The sequence below is a fragment of the Pinus tabuliformis genome, chromosome 3_2, assembly GCF_031772625.1.
Source record: "Pinus tabuliformis cultivar Carrire ecotype Pingquan chromosome 3_2, CPIR1, whole genome shotgun sequence".
Taxonomy (NCBI): Eukaryota; Viridiplantae; Streptophyta; class Pinopsida; order Pinales; family Pinaceae; genus Pinus; species Pinus tabuliformis.
The window spans coordinates 691,578,054-691,590,873 of record NC_142302.1 but is presented as its reverse complement, the minus strand read 5'-3'; the positions used below and the strand labels follow the sequence as shown (position 1 = coordinate 691,590,873).

Genomic DNA, 12,820 nt, shown 5'->3' with positions numbered 1-12,820 from the left:
CAAGCAAGAGAATCTTTGTGATCAACACACACCCACTGAAAATTAGCATCATTGAAACTATTGAAATTCTTTGGTACAAGAGTCCTGCAATAATTCAATTATAAGAATAATATAACAATAATTTACTTTTTTTTTGTTTTTTGTTTTTGATAAGAAATACACACAAGACATAACAATGATTTACTTACAATTGGATTTTGCAAGAATATCTCAAACAATTGTTTTATAATTTAAAAATGAAACTAAATACACAAAGAAATGCAAGGCATAACAATGATTTACCTTTTTTTGTTTTTTGTTTTTAATAATAAATACACACAAGACATAACAATAATTTAATTGCAATTAGATTTTGAAACAATATCTCAACAATTGTTTTATAATTTAAAAATGAAACTAAATACACAATATTTCAACAATTGTTTTATAATTTAAAAATGAAACTAAATACACAAAGAAATGCAAGGCATAACAATGATTTACTTACAATTATATTTTGAAATAATATCTCAGAATTTGATTACTATTTAAAACTGAAACTAGTATTAAAAGAAGTTTAAAAAACTTTTTTTTCTTATGAAATGAAAAAGCCTAGATGTTGGAAAGTAACTATGCAACTAAGGAGAGTGTTATGTGTTTTTATATCTAGAAATGGAGAGTGTTATTACACAAAGGCCCATGCATGAGAAGGTAAGGTAGATGGAAAAGTGATAGAGTACTTTGTGAAGAAGACTATTATGTTGTCGTAAATTATATTTTTATTTTGACATAAATTTTCAAAATGTAGGAAAGTAGATAGAGAGTGTTATGAGTTTATATCTAGGAATCTAGAGTGTGATGATAGGTCATGTATGTATGAGAAGGTAGATGGAAAGTCCAAGTCATATATGAGTAGGTAGAGTAATTTAGATATATTATTATTCTCCAAGGACCACTGAGCTAACTGAAATCCATTTTTATATGATTTGTGACACGGGCAGAGTTAGTCAATATTACCATACTAGGAGTAATGAACAAGAGATGTCTCTGTGTACGATGTTGCCATGGAATATAATAGGTATAGGAACAGTGTGGGCTGGAGGACAATACAGAGCTCTTGCATGAGCCCAAGCATTTGTTTTCACCTCCTTATCAACCACCTGTAGCATCATAAGGAATATATCCTGGGAGGGATTCAGTTCATCACAATGTGATATGGTTTAAGGTCTTCATATTTCTAGGAAAATACATTAGAATGTTGTTTGAAAAGATTAACATACCTCTCCTTAAAATTTTGTATATTGATATGGATACCCAATTGTTGTTTGCGTGAATTCATTTGTTTAACTTCACCTTCAACTAGGAAATCTTTAGGGTATCTAAACAAGTTCAATGGATATTTATGACTACTTTTATTCCATTTCATAGCCACTTTAACCCCCGAATAGGGTTTTCGGCATGGCTTCCTCAATTCAAATTCATTATCATCGACCCTTGCTTTCAAAAAAGCTCATTCACATTTCAATATTCTTCCACACACTATGCCTTACGGCGTTTCCTTTGCAACACTAGGTGCAAATGCTAGTTATGCCTTATTTCATTTTTCTTTGTAAGTTGTATGTCTATTCCAAAGCGCGCCCTTAGTAGCCTTATGAGCTTCGAACATATGTTGCCTTGCTGTCAAAACCCTTTCTCAACCAAACCAATTGCATTACTTGGTCTAAGCTATTTCATTTAATCATATAAGTTGTAATTTAAAAAAAAAAACACACACACACATATTCTTGGCAATTAAACATTATAAAAAATCTTAAATATAATTTATTTTTATTTTTTATATTTTCATTTTATATTTTTCATAAAAAAATATATAAATATATCAAAAATATAAACTCAAATAAACATGAATTATTAGATAGTTTTAGATAAATTTATAGACAAATTAAATAAAATATTGTTCCATGATAACTAAAATAAATTGAAAATCGTGATAAAGATAATATATACTATTATATTTATTGTAAAATTAATGGAGAATTAAAAATATACTACTCTAGTTCTATCTTCAAATTTATCCAAGTCCAAAGAAGGATCATATCTCTTTTCATTATAAAAAAAGGTTTGCATCTCAAGAGATGTTCACTCTAAAAGAAGCTTGTATATCAAGAGATTTGATCTCTCTGAGCTTGTGTAGATTTGGAATTGAAATAAATCTAGTTTGATTTAATTTCCCCCATTAAATAGAATATATTCCACATAAATACCATGGATCAATACCACATATCAATTTTTTTAAATATAAATTTCTTTTTTAATGGAGGTTTTTTTTTTTTTTTTACTACTTAAAATGTTTACATTACATGAATATTATAATCATTAAAATAAAATAAATATTAAAACCATTTCTATGAAATTAAATTAATTTTTTTAATAATTTTTTTATTCATTCTTTAGATAAAATTTTAATTTTAAAAAAATTAATAAATAAATAATATGTTATTAAAATATCAATAAGTAATAAAAAAAATAATTTAAAATACTAATACATAACCACCTTACCACCATTACTATTTCGTTATATTTTCCAAATAAAATACTCATTTTCTCAAGTGCTAACATTATTTCCTAATGTATGTCTCACTTCTTGGAGAGGGCTTTCCGACTCTTCAGAAGTCATTGGCATTCCTGCCCGTGTAAGCTGCTCAGACGTCCCTACAAGGAACAATCAGTTCTCAGCGCTACTCTCATCACAGACCTAATTCCTTCGTGAATTTCTACTCAGCCTGCAAGATATTCAATCAAATTTGAGCCCCAAGTGACTCCAAAGCAGGGCATCATGTCGTGTTAGCATGCTCTTGTACGTCATGGAGCTGCATGGATTCAAGAACGTGGGAGTACTCGGGCTCAACTAAGGGTTGAAAGTTCAGCAACTCGGTTCAGATAATTCACTCCACAGCAAGTGCAAGAGGAGTTATCTAAGGCTTAAAGGCAATTGGTGCAAAAGGAGTAATCTAACCGTGAAAGAGAATTGGCGTAAAAGCATAAAATGAAGTGTCGGAGGCATGTCATACTCTTATAGCCGATGACGTGCTGCCAGAGGTTGTTAGAAGGTCATACTCGCCTGAGATATAATGAATACATGTACAGTATGTATATCTATTGGTATCTTAATTTTCTTTAATGAAGTGTCGGAGGCATGTCTATCTATTGGTATCTTAATTTTCTTTATTGAAGTGTCGGAGGCATGTCATACTCTTATAGCCGATGACGTGCTGCCAGAGGTTGTTAGAAGGTCATACTCGCATGAGATATAATGAATACATGTACAGTATGTATATCTATTGGTATGTTAATTTTCTTTTAGGGAGAGTGCTAATAGAGTGACAGCATTGGATACTTTTTTGAGTTTTGATCTCATGCAATGGAAAATGGAAACACATAGCATCTTTCCTGAACCAAGTTGCTCTCGGCGTAGCAACAGGTCTTTTTAGAAGAAAACAACGTTGGTTTCTTACAAAACCATATGATTCAAAACCAGAGTTCTACAATTATAAGTCTTGAAATTGTAACTGTTAATCCTCTCATTCACTCATCCTTCATTGTATGAGTGGTCCATGGATATAGAATGTACAAGGAAAAAAGGACCAAAATACCAAAAACGATACAATGCAAAATAACAAGTAAATTGCAGAAATTAGGAAGTAAAAATACCATCATAAACAATCTTGTAGTCATGTTGTGTCTTTCTAATTAGAGGAGTTTGAAAGAGGAGGTTTATTTAGAGCAACCTGAAGGGTTTGTTCAGAAAGGGAAAGAACATTTGGTCTGTAGATTAAAGAAAGCTCTTTATGGGCTAAAGCAAGCACCCAGGTCTTGGTATAAAAAGATTGATTCATTTTTTCTGCAATTTGGCTACAACAAAAGTAAAAACGACCCTAATCTATATACCATGCAGGATGAACAAGGGTGCATAGTGTTGATTTCTTTGTATGTAGATGATTTGATTATTACAGGTGATTCTCCTTATCTAATCAAAGAAATCAAGCAACAGATGTCACAAGTGTTCGAAATGAAACAGCTTGGTGAATTAAGATACTGTTTGGGTCTTGAGATCTGGAGAGATTCAGGACAAACATTTTTGTCCCAGGGAAAATATGTCAAAGGTCTATTAGAAAGGTTTAGGATGGATCAGTGTAAGGCTGCAACAGTACCATTACAGCAGAACATCAAACTGCAAAGTTAGGATGGCTCTAAAGAGGCAGATGCGACACTTTACAGACAACTGGTTGGGAGCCTAATCTACCTGACCGCTACTAGACCAAATTTGGCTTATGCAGTTAGTGTGTTAAGTCAATACATGTCCAAGCCACTTGAAAGTCATTGGAATGCAACAAAATGTGTTTTGAGGTATCTACAAGGTCATGTAGATTATGGTATTATTTATACTGATTCCTCTGATATTAGCTTGACAGAATTTACAAATTCAGACTGGGCTGGAAACGTAGACGATCACAGATCCATAAAAGGTATGCATTCACCATTGGATCTAGGGTGATTACATGGAGCAGCAAGAAATAGAACATAGTTTCCTTGTCTTTAGCGGAAGCAGAGTATCAAGTTATGTGTGTAGCAACGTGTGAGGCAGTTTGGTTGAGGAGACTTCTCCAAGATGTTGGCGCAGAACAGAAAGATGCAACAACAATTAGATGTGACAACTAGAGTTCAATCAAACTTGCTAATAATCCAGTGTTTCACAAAACACTAAACACATTGATGCACAATTCCACTTTGTGAGGGAGAAAGTGCAATCAAAAGAAATCCATTTGGTATATTGTAATACATGTGATAATGTTGCAGACATTTTCACTAATCCTCTTGGAAAAATCAAGTTTGAAATGTTTAGGGAGATGTTAGGCATATTTGTGAACCCCTTCTCCATTAAGGAGGAGTGTTAGAGATAATGGAAAATATCTTAGAATAGTGAGCTGGTTCACGAGTCCTTAGGATAGGAATTAGTTTCTATTTCATAGGTTATGGTTCTAACTTCCCTAAATCAATGATTACTATATAATGTGTGATGTACATGGACAATGTAAAGCATTTTGCGGAGCTAGACTCTCCTGGTTCAGACTCTCTTTCGTAAACTAACTAGTGAGTTTCATTTTATTTAATACAAAACATTGCATTTTTAATATGGTATCAGAGCATCAGGGCTGAGGAACCTGTACGCTGAGTGGAGAATTTGAAAGGCGTGGCTGAGCCAAAATCATTGCGTGGATTGGAGGGCTAATCACGTTGAGCCTGCTCTAACACATCTGTGTGTTTTTATTTTGTGAACCGTCGCAGATATCAAGTGTACAATCGTGAAGACCTTCGCGAGTCCGTGGTGCATCCGGTAAGGTTCAGGAGGCGTGGATGCTATAGGCCTTGGGTAGACTGTAAAAAGAGTGATGCTGTATCAGTGGATCTATTTTGCAGGTTGTACAGTGATGAGAATAGCGAAGGATCTTGCAGAGAACAATAGAGGATCTCAAATGTTCTTTGTCTGCAGCAAAATAAGAGTTGTGATGTTCAGAGGGCCGAATGAAATTCACTTGGATAGCCTCATCCCCCGGGCCCTCTTTCTCGATGGGGCAGCTACAGTCATTGTGGGCGTAGACCCTATCAAGGGCTCGGAGAACGGATTGTTTGAGATTTTTTGAACTGGTGAAAACATACTTCTAGAGAGTGAAGAAGATTTAATTTTGGGCATTGTTTGCTATGATTTGAAGCTTGTGCCTAGGTCTAACGAGAAGGCACAAAAAACGATTTGAAGCTTGTGCCTAGGTCTGACAAGAAGGCATTGTTGTGCATGTGGCCAGGCGTGAACCACTATTATTTGCATACTTTCATTGCTGCTTGTTCTGAATATTGATATGAACACGTCCATTCTCTTAGTTATTAAAAAGCAATCAAGGCTTCGTTGAGTTGTGTCATCACTTGACAGTAGAAACTTCTGCTAGTTTCCCAATCAATTTAATTCTTTGGTTTTGTAGTCATTTGTTTTGCAAGTTGCCCCAGCTTCTAAGGTAGTTTGTGGTGCATTTTTTGTGCGTTAGTATATTGTGTCATGATACTTTTGGTTGTCATTGTAGTGACATTGGTCTGACCAACTATTGTCACAATTTTGAGTGTGTTAACTGGCCATTCCAACAATACACAAATTTGTAGGAATCATTGATTACCAGATATGATGAAGACAATGATACTAAAAATGGTGGCATAAAAGATTGGAGAATGATGGACAATAGAGTTTGTGTGAATTGGTGTGAGTTTGTGGAACAGACTCATGGTCTAGTGTGAGTCACATATTGTAATTAGAACAAATCTACATGGCATATAATCTTTTGTAATGGTTAGTTGTGGTCTTGAAATGTTTTATGTACCTACTGTAGGACCCAAAGAGGCATGCATACCCTTTGTTATGTGTTCCCTCTGTAAGGGAGTTTTAACACCCTGGAAGAGTCTGTCATAATGGATGGATACACTTGGGTGGGCCATATTGGTTTTAGACTCCATGAGGTGCAATTTTATAGGTAGGGGGTGTTCATCATGAACCATTTATGTGAAGGACTTCCTAGTAGACTGGCAGTTGCAGCGGTTGGGAACCAATGCATTCCAGTAGATGGTTGTTCCTTTATATGGACATCAACAATTGCATGAACAAGGTAGAAGGTGTAATTACGAGACTGGACCAGATGTAGACTTTGCATATTGATATTGAGATAAGTACTCATTAAGGAGGTGTGTTGGAATATTTAATTCCTACTTGTCTCAGTTGTGTCTTTCTAACTAGAGGAGTCTCTTCTTAACTAGATTCCTAGTCATGTTGTAGTCAGTGCATGGAGACACCGAGCATCCAATATTCCAACCTACGGAAAGAGCCTATGGGTTTCACCATACCGAGCCAGTAGATCCACGCTCCTATAAGGTTATCTGCGCTAAAATTGAGGGTAGATGATTCAATTTCCTTCAATGTGAAGCATTTCCAAGAGAGCATTGAGGCCGTGTCTATGACATGTTCCTCCAAGTTCCAAATTTGGCTGTAGATAGATGAATTGCCTTTACTTCAATTAAAGACATCTGCTCTTGAATAAGTGGAATTCCCAGCACTATATTTATTGCTCCTAGAAAGCTCAGAAGGAATTGTAGGAGGAAATGTGGACAATCAGCGTATAGATCTATGCTTCCACTTCTGTCGAAAACTCATCCATCGGAATCCCTTTTCACCAGTTCCTTCCCCACAGTGCTAGGGAGATATTACAATTGATTTCTCCTTCTCCAAGAATGAATTTTTGGTGGGAGACAAAACACTATCAGAATCCAAACATGAAACCAGTCCCTTGAGAACAACTCTCGGCTAGCTTCTGCTAGTTCGCTCAGACCAAACTTTGCGACCTTCATCTTCTCCTTCTTCGTCGTCGTCGTCGTCTTTTTCTACTCTGTCTTCATCTTCTTATTGATTGACATCAAAATGGACTTAAATAACATTTTATTGACATCAAAATCGACACCAGGAACTCCTCACGTTGGAACAAGCAGTTGACTTACAGACCACGCTCCTGATGTAATCCCTCTTGTAGACCACGCATCGGCCACAACCGTCACTCTTCCTCAACACCAACCACAGGCATCCTCGCACCAAAACAGAGCATCCATGCTTCAAATGTCAGATCCTTGTTGATTCGGCCTCATCCACGCTATGGGCTTATCCACGATTACTTCTCTGCACTAGATCTATAGTTTGTGGACTTCCACAAAACAGTCAATTTCCTGCCGATGGCCACAGCTCCACAAGTTTGTGTTAATGGAAAAAAAATAACAGAGATATAATCTCACTCTCATTTTCCTCGGCACATTTCTCTTAGCCCAGGATGGGCCAAGCCCACGAGGGGCTAGGCCCACAAGGCTCTGATACCATGATAAACACCGATAGTGTAAAATATCTTCAAATATATTAATGAAATATTATATTACATATATACATGAGTATTGTCTCAAGATAGGAAAACTATCTTGGACATACAATATGTTGGTTGAGAGAATATTTTGACCACACACCAAACTAGGAAGATAGTTAAGAACATACTCCTCTAGTTAGAAAGACACAACTGAGACAAGTAGGAATTAAATATTCCAACAGTATGAGTGGTCCATAGATAGAGAAAGTATAAGGAAAGAAGGACCAAAATACCAAAAACAATACAATGCAAAATAACAAGTAAATTGCAGAAACTAAGAAGTAAAAACACTGTCATAAAGAATCTTGTAGTCATGTTTGTAAATAGCATAATGAATGACCAAAAGTGCTGATAAAACTTATCTTTTCGAAATCATATCACGCAATGATGTTCTGTTCCCTCTAAATGTGTTGAAAAGATTGTTCCAAAATACCGATGCCCTTCATCCAATATGACAACACAAGAGGATGGAAACCAGAGAGCCCCTTGATCGAGTCTATAGAGCCTTTAGAATCTCCTAATATTATAAATCATTGATTTTGAACCCATTTTGTATTGAAGAGTACACCCCATAAAACAATGATTTCAATCTTGTTATTGGTACCTGCCACCCTGGCACCAGAAATGATAATAGCAACCAAACTCAATATCAAGTTGCTTTAAAAGTAGCAACATGAAGCTCATTTAAAAAAAACAACTTATTCAAATAAAATATATCAACATAGAGCCCATCCAAACCAAAGCAGCCTATTCAAATAACTCTCCCTAATTATTTTTCAATTTTCTTAGTTTTACTTTTCTTAATTTTACTTTTATGTAATTGTACCCCTTGTTTTTAGCTTTTTTTGAGTTTCAAAATTAGGTGTGATTTTCCTTTTCTTTTTTTCTATTGCTACTTCGAAGAGACTGAAATTCTGCATCGTCTACGGCCTTCCATGCTACAATCATACCTCATGCAATAAAATATAATCTTCTATTCCAGAACAATCCAAAATAAAATACCAATTTAATATATATATATATATATACATACTCGTTTCTTCAAACTTAACTTTAGAGCGTTATATCCTGGTAAAAATTACTTCAGCCTATGTGGGTATCCTCATAAACTGTAACATTGTGTTATATTTATAAAACTATAATCTATGATGATTGTTTTTTTTATTATGGTATTACGATGTCTGTTTCTATTCTTTTCATTGTGGTAGGACTATGTTTGTTTTTATTTTTTCCATTATTGTATGATTAGGTCCAGACGAATATAGGATAGAAAATGATTTATTTGATAGTATGATATTTCGTTTATATTATTATAATATAATATTGTTTTTATAGTCGTATGATAATTTTTATTTATTTTTCCTTTTGACGTATTTTTTTATATACTCATAAGATTGTTGGAAGTTTTGTATAATTTAAACATTATTTGAACCAGTGTAATCTTAAATATTAATTCCATCATAAACCCTTACACAAAATTTTATGTGTAGATTTGAACATAAAACGTCAAGCAGAATGAACCTCACAGAAACCAACCAACTTCCTACACTTACCCTGATCACTGAAGAAGAGTTGTTAAAGGGCAGGCCTTATTTGAGGATAAAAAATGAATCTTAGTCATACGGATATCCTTCGACAATTCTTACAAGGATTTATCATAGTATTTCGGCCTACCAGGACCTTAACCTGACAGAAATAAACAGATATTTAGTTCTTCAAAAACTTCACGGCAAAAATCTTGAGCAACTCATCGCCTTCAGTCTATTCAATGGAGAGATATACCATAACCCTGTGTTCGCTGCACTGCCTTCCCTGATCCATTTGCACGAAAAAACTGTTGACGAATAATTTCGGCATCATGAACCAAACAAAACAAGTGGAACACATTCGACTTCATAGAGCGAACTGCCCGCTAGACAACGCCATTACTTACTTTCTTACGCCACAAATACTAATTTTGAAATCGCCAGCTGCAACCTCCAAGTACAGCAATTTCAGAGACGAGAAACTGGGGATTGGCAATATGCACTACCAATAATTATTGGCAGTATGCAATACTATCTTCGTGTAATAATCTTAAACAAACATTTTCATTTATAAGGGAATAGCCTTGAGATGAAAAAGAGATCGATCCCTGTATCACCATAAAAATGAGGGATATATATGACCTCTGGAGACAAACCTGAAGCAGCGAATCTGGTTTCCGAACTAGTGACTCGCATCAGGGGAAGGATGCGTATAAAAGGAGGATAAACAGTTTTTTCGAGCATCTTTAATATGGGTGAGATTACTTGTAAATTAATTCCAAACACTTCTGTGATTTACTTTCATATTTTTGATATTTTCCTACTTATCTGCTTATGAGTGAAGTTTCCAGAAATTTGAATACAGTTTTCTTCTCCATCATATATTTGAAAACACCCCAGACTAAACTTGAGAAAACCCAAAACTACCTACCCTGGTGGTAGTTCTAGACCTGGTGGTAGTTCTGAAATTTGATGAAAGGCATACTTCCTGACATACCCATTTTAATAAGCTTCTTGACCGTGGAATTGTAATGATAAATTTGAAACATCAGTTTACCGATAAGTAAATCCATTGAAGAAAGTATGCTATTGAAATAGACCCAAGAATGCAACTTACTCGTCGTGGCTTGCAAACTCATAAATCCTGCCCGTTTCAGAGACGATTATAAGAGCAACTTCAGCATCACAGAGAACAGAAAGTTCAAATGCTTTTTTAAGCAAACCGCCCTTGCGTTTGTAGAATGATGAGTGCCGACTCGTAGGGTTTAGAATGCGCTTCATCTCCAGCTTCTTCTTTCCCATTTTTTGGTACTTTGCACACCATATCAGAGGAAGCTCTGTCGAGTTTGAGTATTTGTCATGGCATTTATAATTTAATCTAAAGGAGTTGTCTATAATGCGATTTTTTGGAGATTCTGGTGACGGAATCCGGCGGAAGAAATTGAGGTTAAATCTTGATTTGTTGCAGTTAAAATGGTTTTTTAACTGCATATTTGGATTCAGCACCCTCGAAAACCCCTGCGATGCTTTCATTGTGCAGAAACTAGCTATCAAACTTGCGATTCCAATAAATTCCGGCCGGATTTCGACCGGAAAAACCCGCCGAAAAGACTTTCAAAAAGTCGCGTTATAGACAACTGCTAATCTAAATGCTTCAGTTGCTCGGTTCCTTTCAGGTCAGTTCCTTTCATGTCAGAGGCTCATGTGAGAACCTAAAGGTGCACTGTTTTTTCGGATCGATGACAGATGTCCTTCATCGCCCACAGCGACCTTTCGAAAGGAGAGAACTCTGAACGCTATTAGTTATTTATAGGTGCCCATTTTTAATTGGATTTAGTTATTTATAGGTGCCCAGTTTTAATAGGATTAGTTTTATAGAGGAAATAGGGTAATATAATTTTTGAATATAAATAGATTTAGTATTTTGAAAATGGTTGGAATATCTAAATTATATTTATTAAACAATTTAAATGTAAAGTTTTAAAAATCTTTATCAAATTTTCATTAAAAATAACCAAATTTATCTGCCAATTAAACTACTCATTTTATAAAATATAAATATATATTTCACCTATTTTCTCGAAAAGTGCGTGGTACTGGAGGATTATCTTTAATTGGGTTGAATGGAACATTTCTGGCATCCTACTTTACGTTGACGACGACTTCACTCGCTGTCTCGAACCTACAATCTGGACTCTTCTTAAAGATGGATTCATCTTTGATGACGTTTTCCTCGGTTTTAGAATTTTCTCATATTCCGAGATATATTTATTATAATTCTCAAATTATTAAAGAATTTTAAAATTATATTTCAATATATATACAAAGATTTGTAAATTCAAAAATACAATTTCAAGATTAAAAAAATATAATGTCGTAAAAAGATTAAATTTTTCCAAAATATAAGAGCAAATTAAAAAAAAAAATCCACGTTTCTAAAATATTTAATTATTTTCATTATATATAATTTAAAAATAACACCTTTTAAGCAAAATTATATATATATTCAACATATAGTTTACCGATAGAAACTCATCTTAATTCGAGATTAATAATAAAGAATTATAAGTTATAAGTTAATGATCGAGAAGCTTTAATGGAAGATATTTGATTGCGATGTAAATGTCATTCTTCTATTTTCAAAAAAGAGGCAATTAGGTTATGTATATAAAAATTTATATAATTTTGTAATATAGGTATATAGTAAAAGGTTAATGGCATATAAATTTTTTCCCTGTTAATATTTTTTCAAAAAGGTGGTTGTTGAGATATGTATATAAAGTTTACATATATTTTTTGATAGGTTAGTTATTCCGAAATAGTGTTTTCGGAATATTTAATTAATTATAAACAATTATCACATCACTATTAAAGAGTTATTTTTTTGGGTATGTTTTATTAATAATTTATGATATTATAATGTATATTTTTTATTAATAATTCATAGTATCATAACAAAGTTTATTTATAAATTAAGAATTTTCATAGTATTAATAAGAGTTGTGGTATGTGTTTTTTTTAAATTCATATATCTTTATCTTATATGTTAATTCTTTTTATAATTAATAATAATAATAATTAAAAATAAAGTTATAATTTAATTAAATTTTATGATTTACTTAATTTTAACATTGTCTCATAAAATTTGCCTTCTAATGTTTATTATTCATTAATGTTTTTAAATATTTACCAATCATTTAATTTATATAACTGCACTAATTTAAAATGATTAAAAAAACATGATATAGCTAAACATTTTTTAATTAAAATATTTAATTTCTAATTTCTAATTTTATTTTTCATAATTTTAAATTT

At 33.5% G+C, this 12,820-nt stretch overlaps 1 protein-coding gene across 7 annotated transcripts in view; it reads right to left on the bottom strand.

Annotated features, from left to right (window-relative positions):
• Positions 1–11,088, bottom strand: part of LOC149182516 (protein VERNALIZATION 1-like) — a 96,800-nt gene extending 85,712 nt beyond the window's left edge. The window contains exon 1 of one of the 7 annotated variants that reach the window (XM_089418573.1): positions 10,623–11,088. In XM_089418573.1, coding sequence (XP_089274699.1) covers positions 10,623–11,038 — 416 coding nt within the window. In that variant the 5' untranslated portion in view covers positions 11,039–11,088. The remainder of the gene's footprint in view (positions 1–10,622) is intronic. The other 6 variants (XM_089418571.1, XM_089418574.1, XM_089418572.1 and 3 more) reach the window with 6 other exon arrangements.
• Between the last annotated feature and the right edge of the window lie 1,732 nt (positions 11,089–12,820).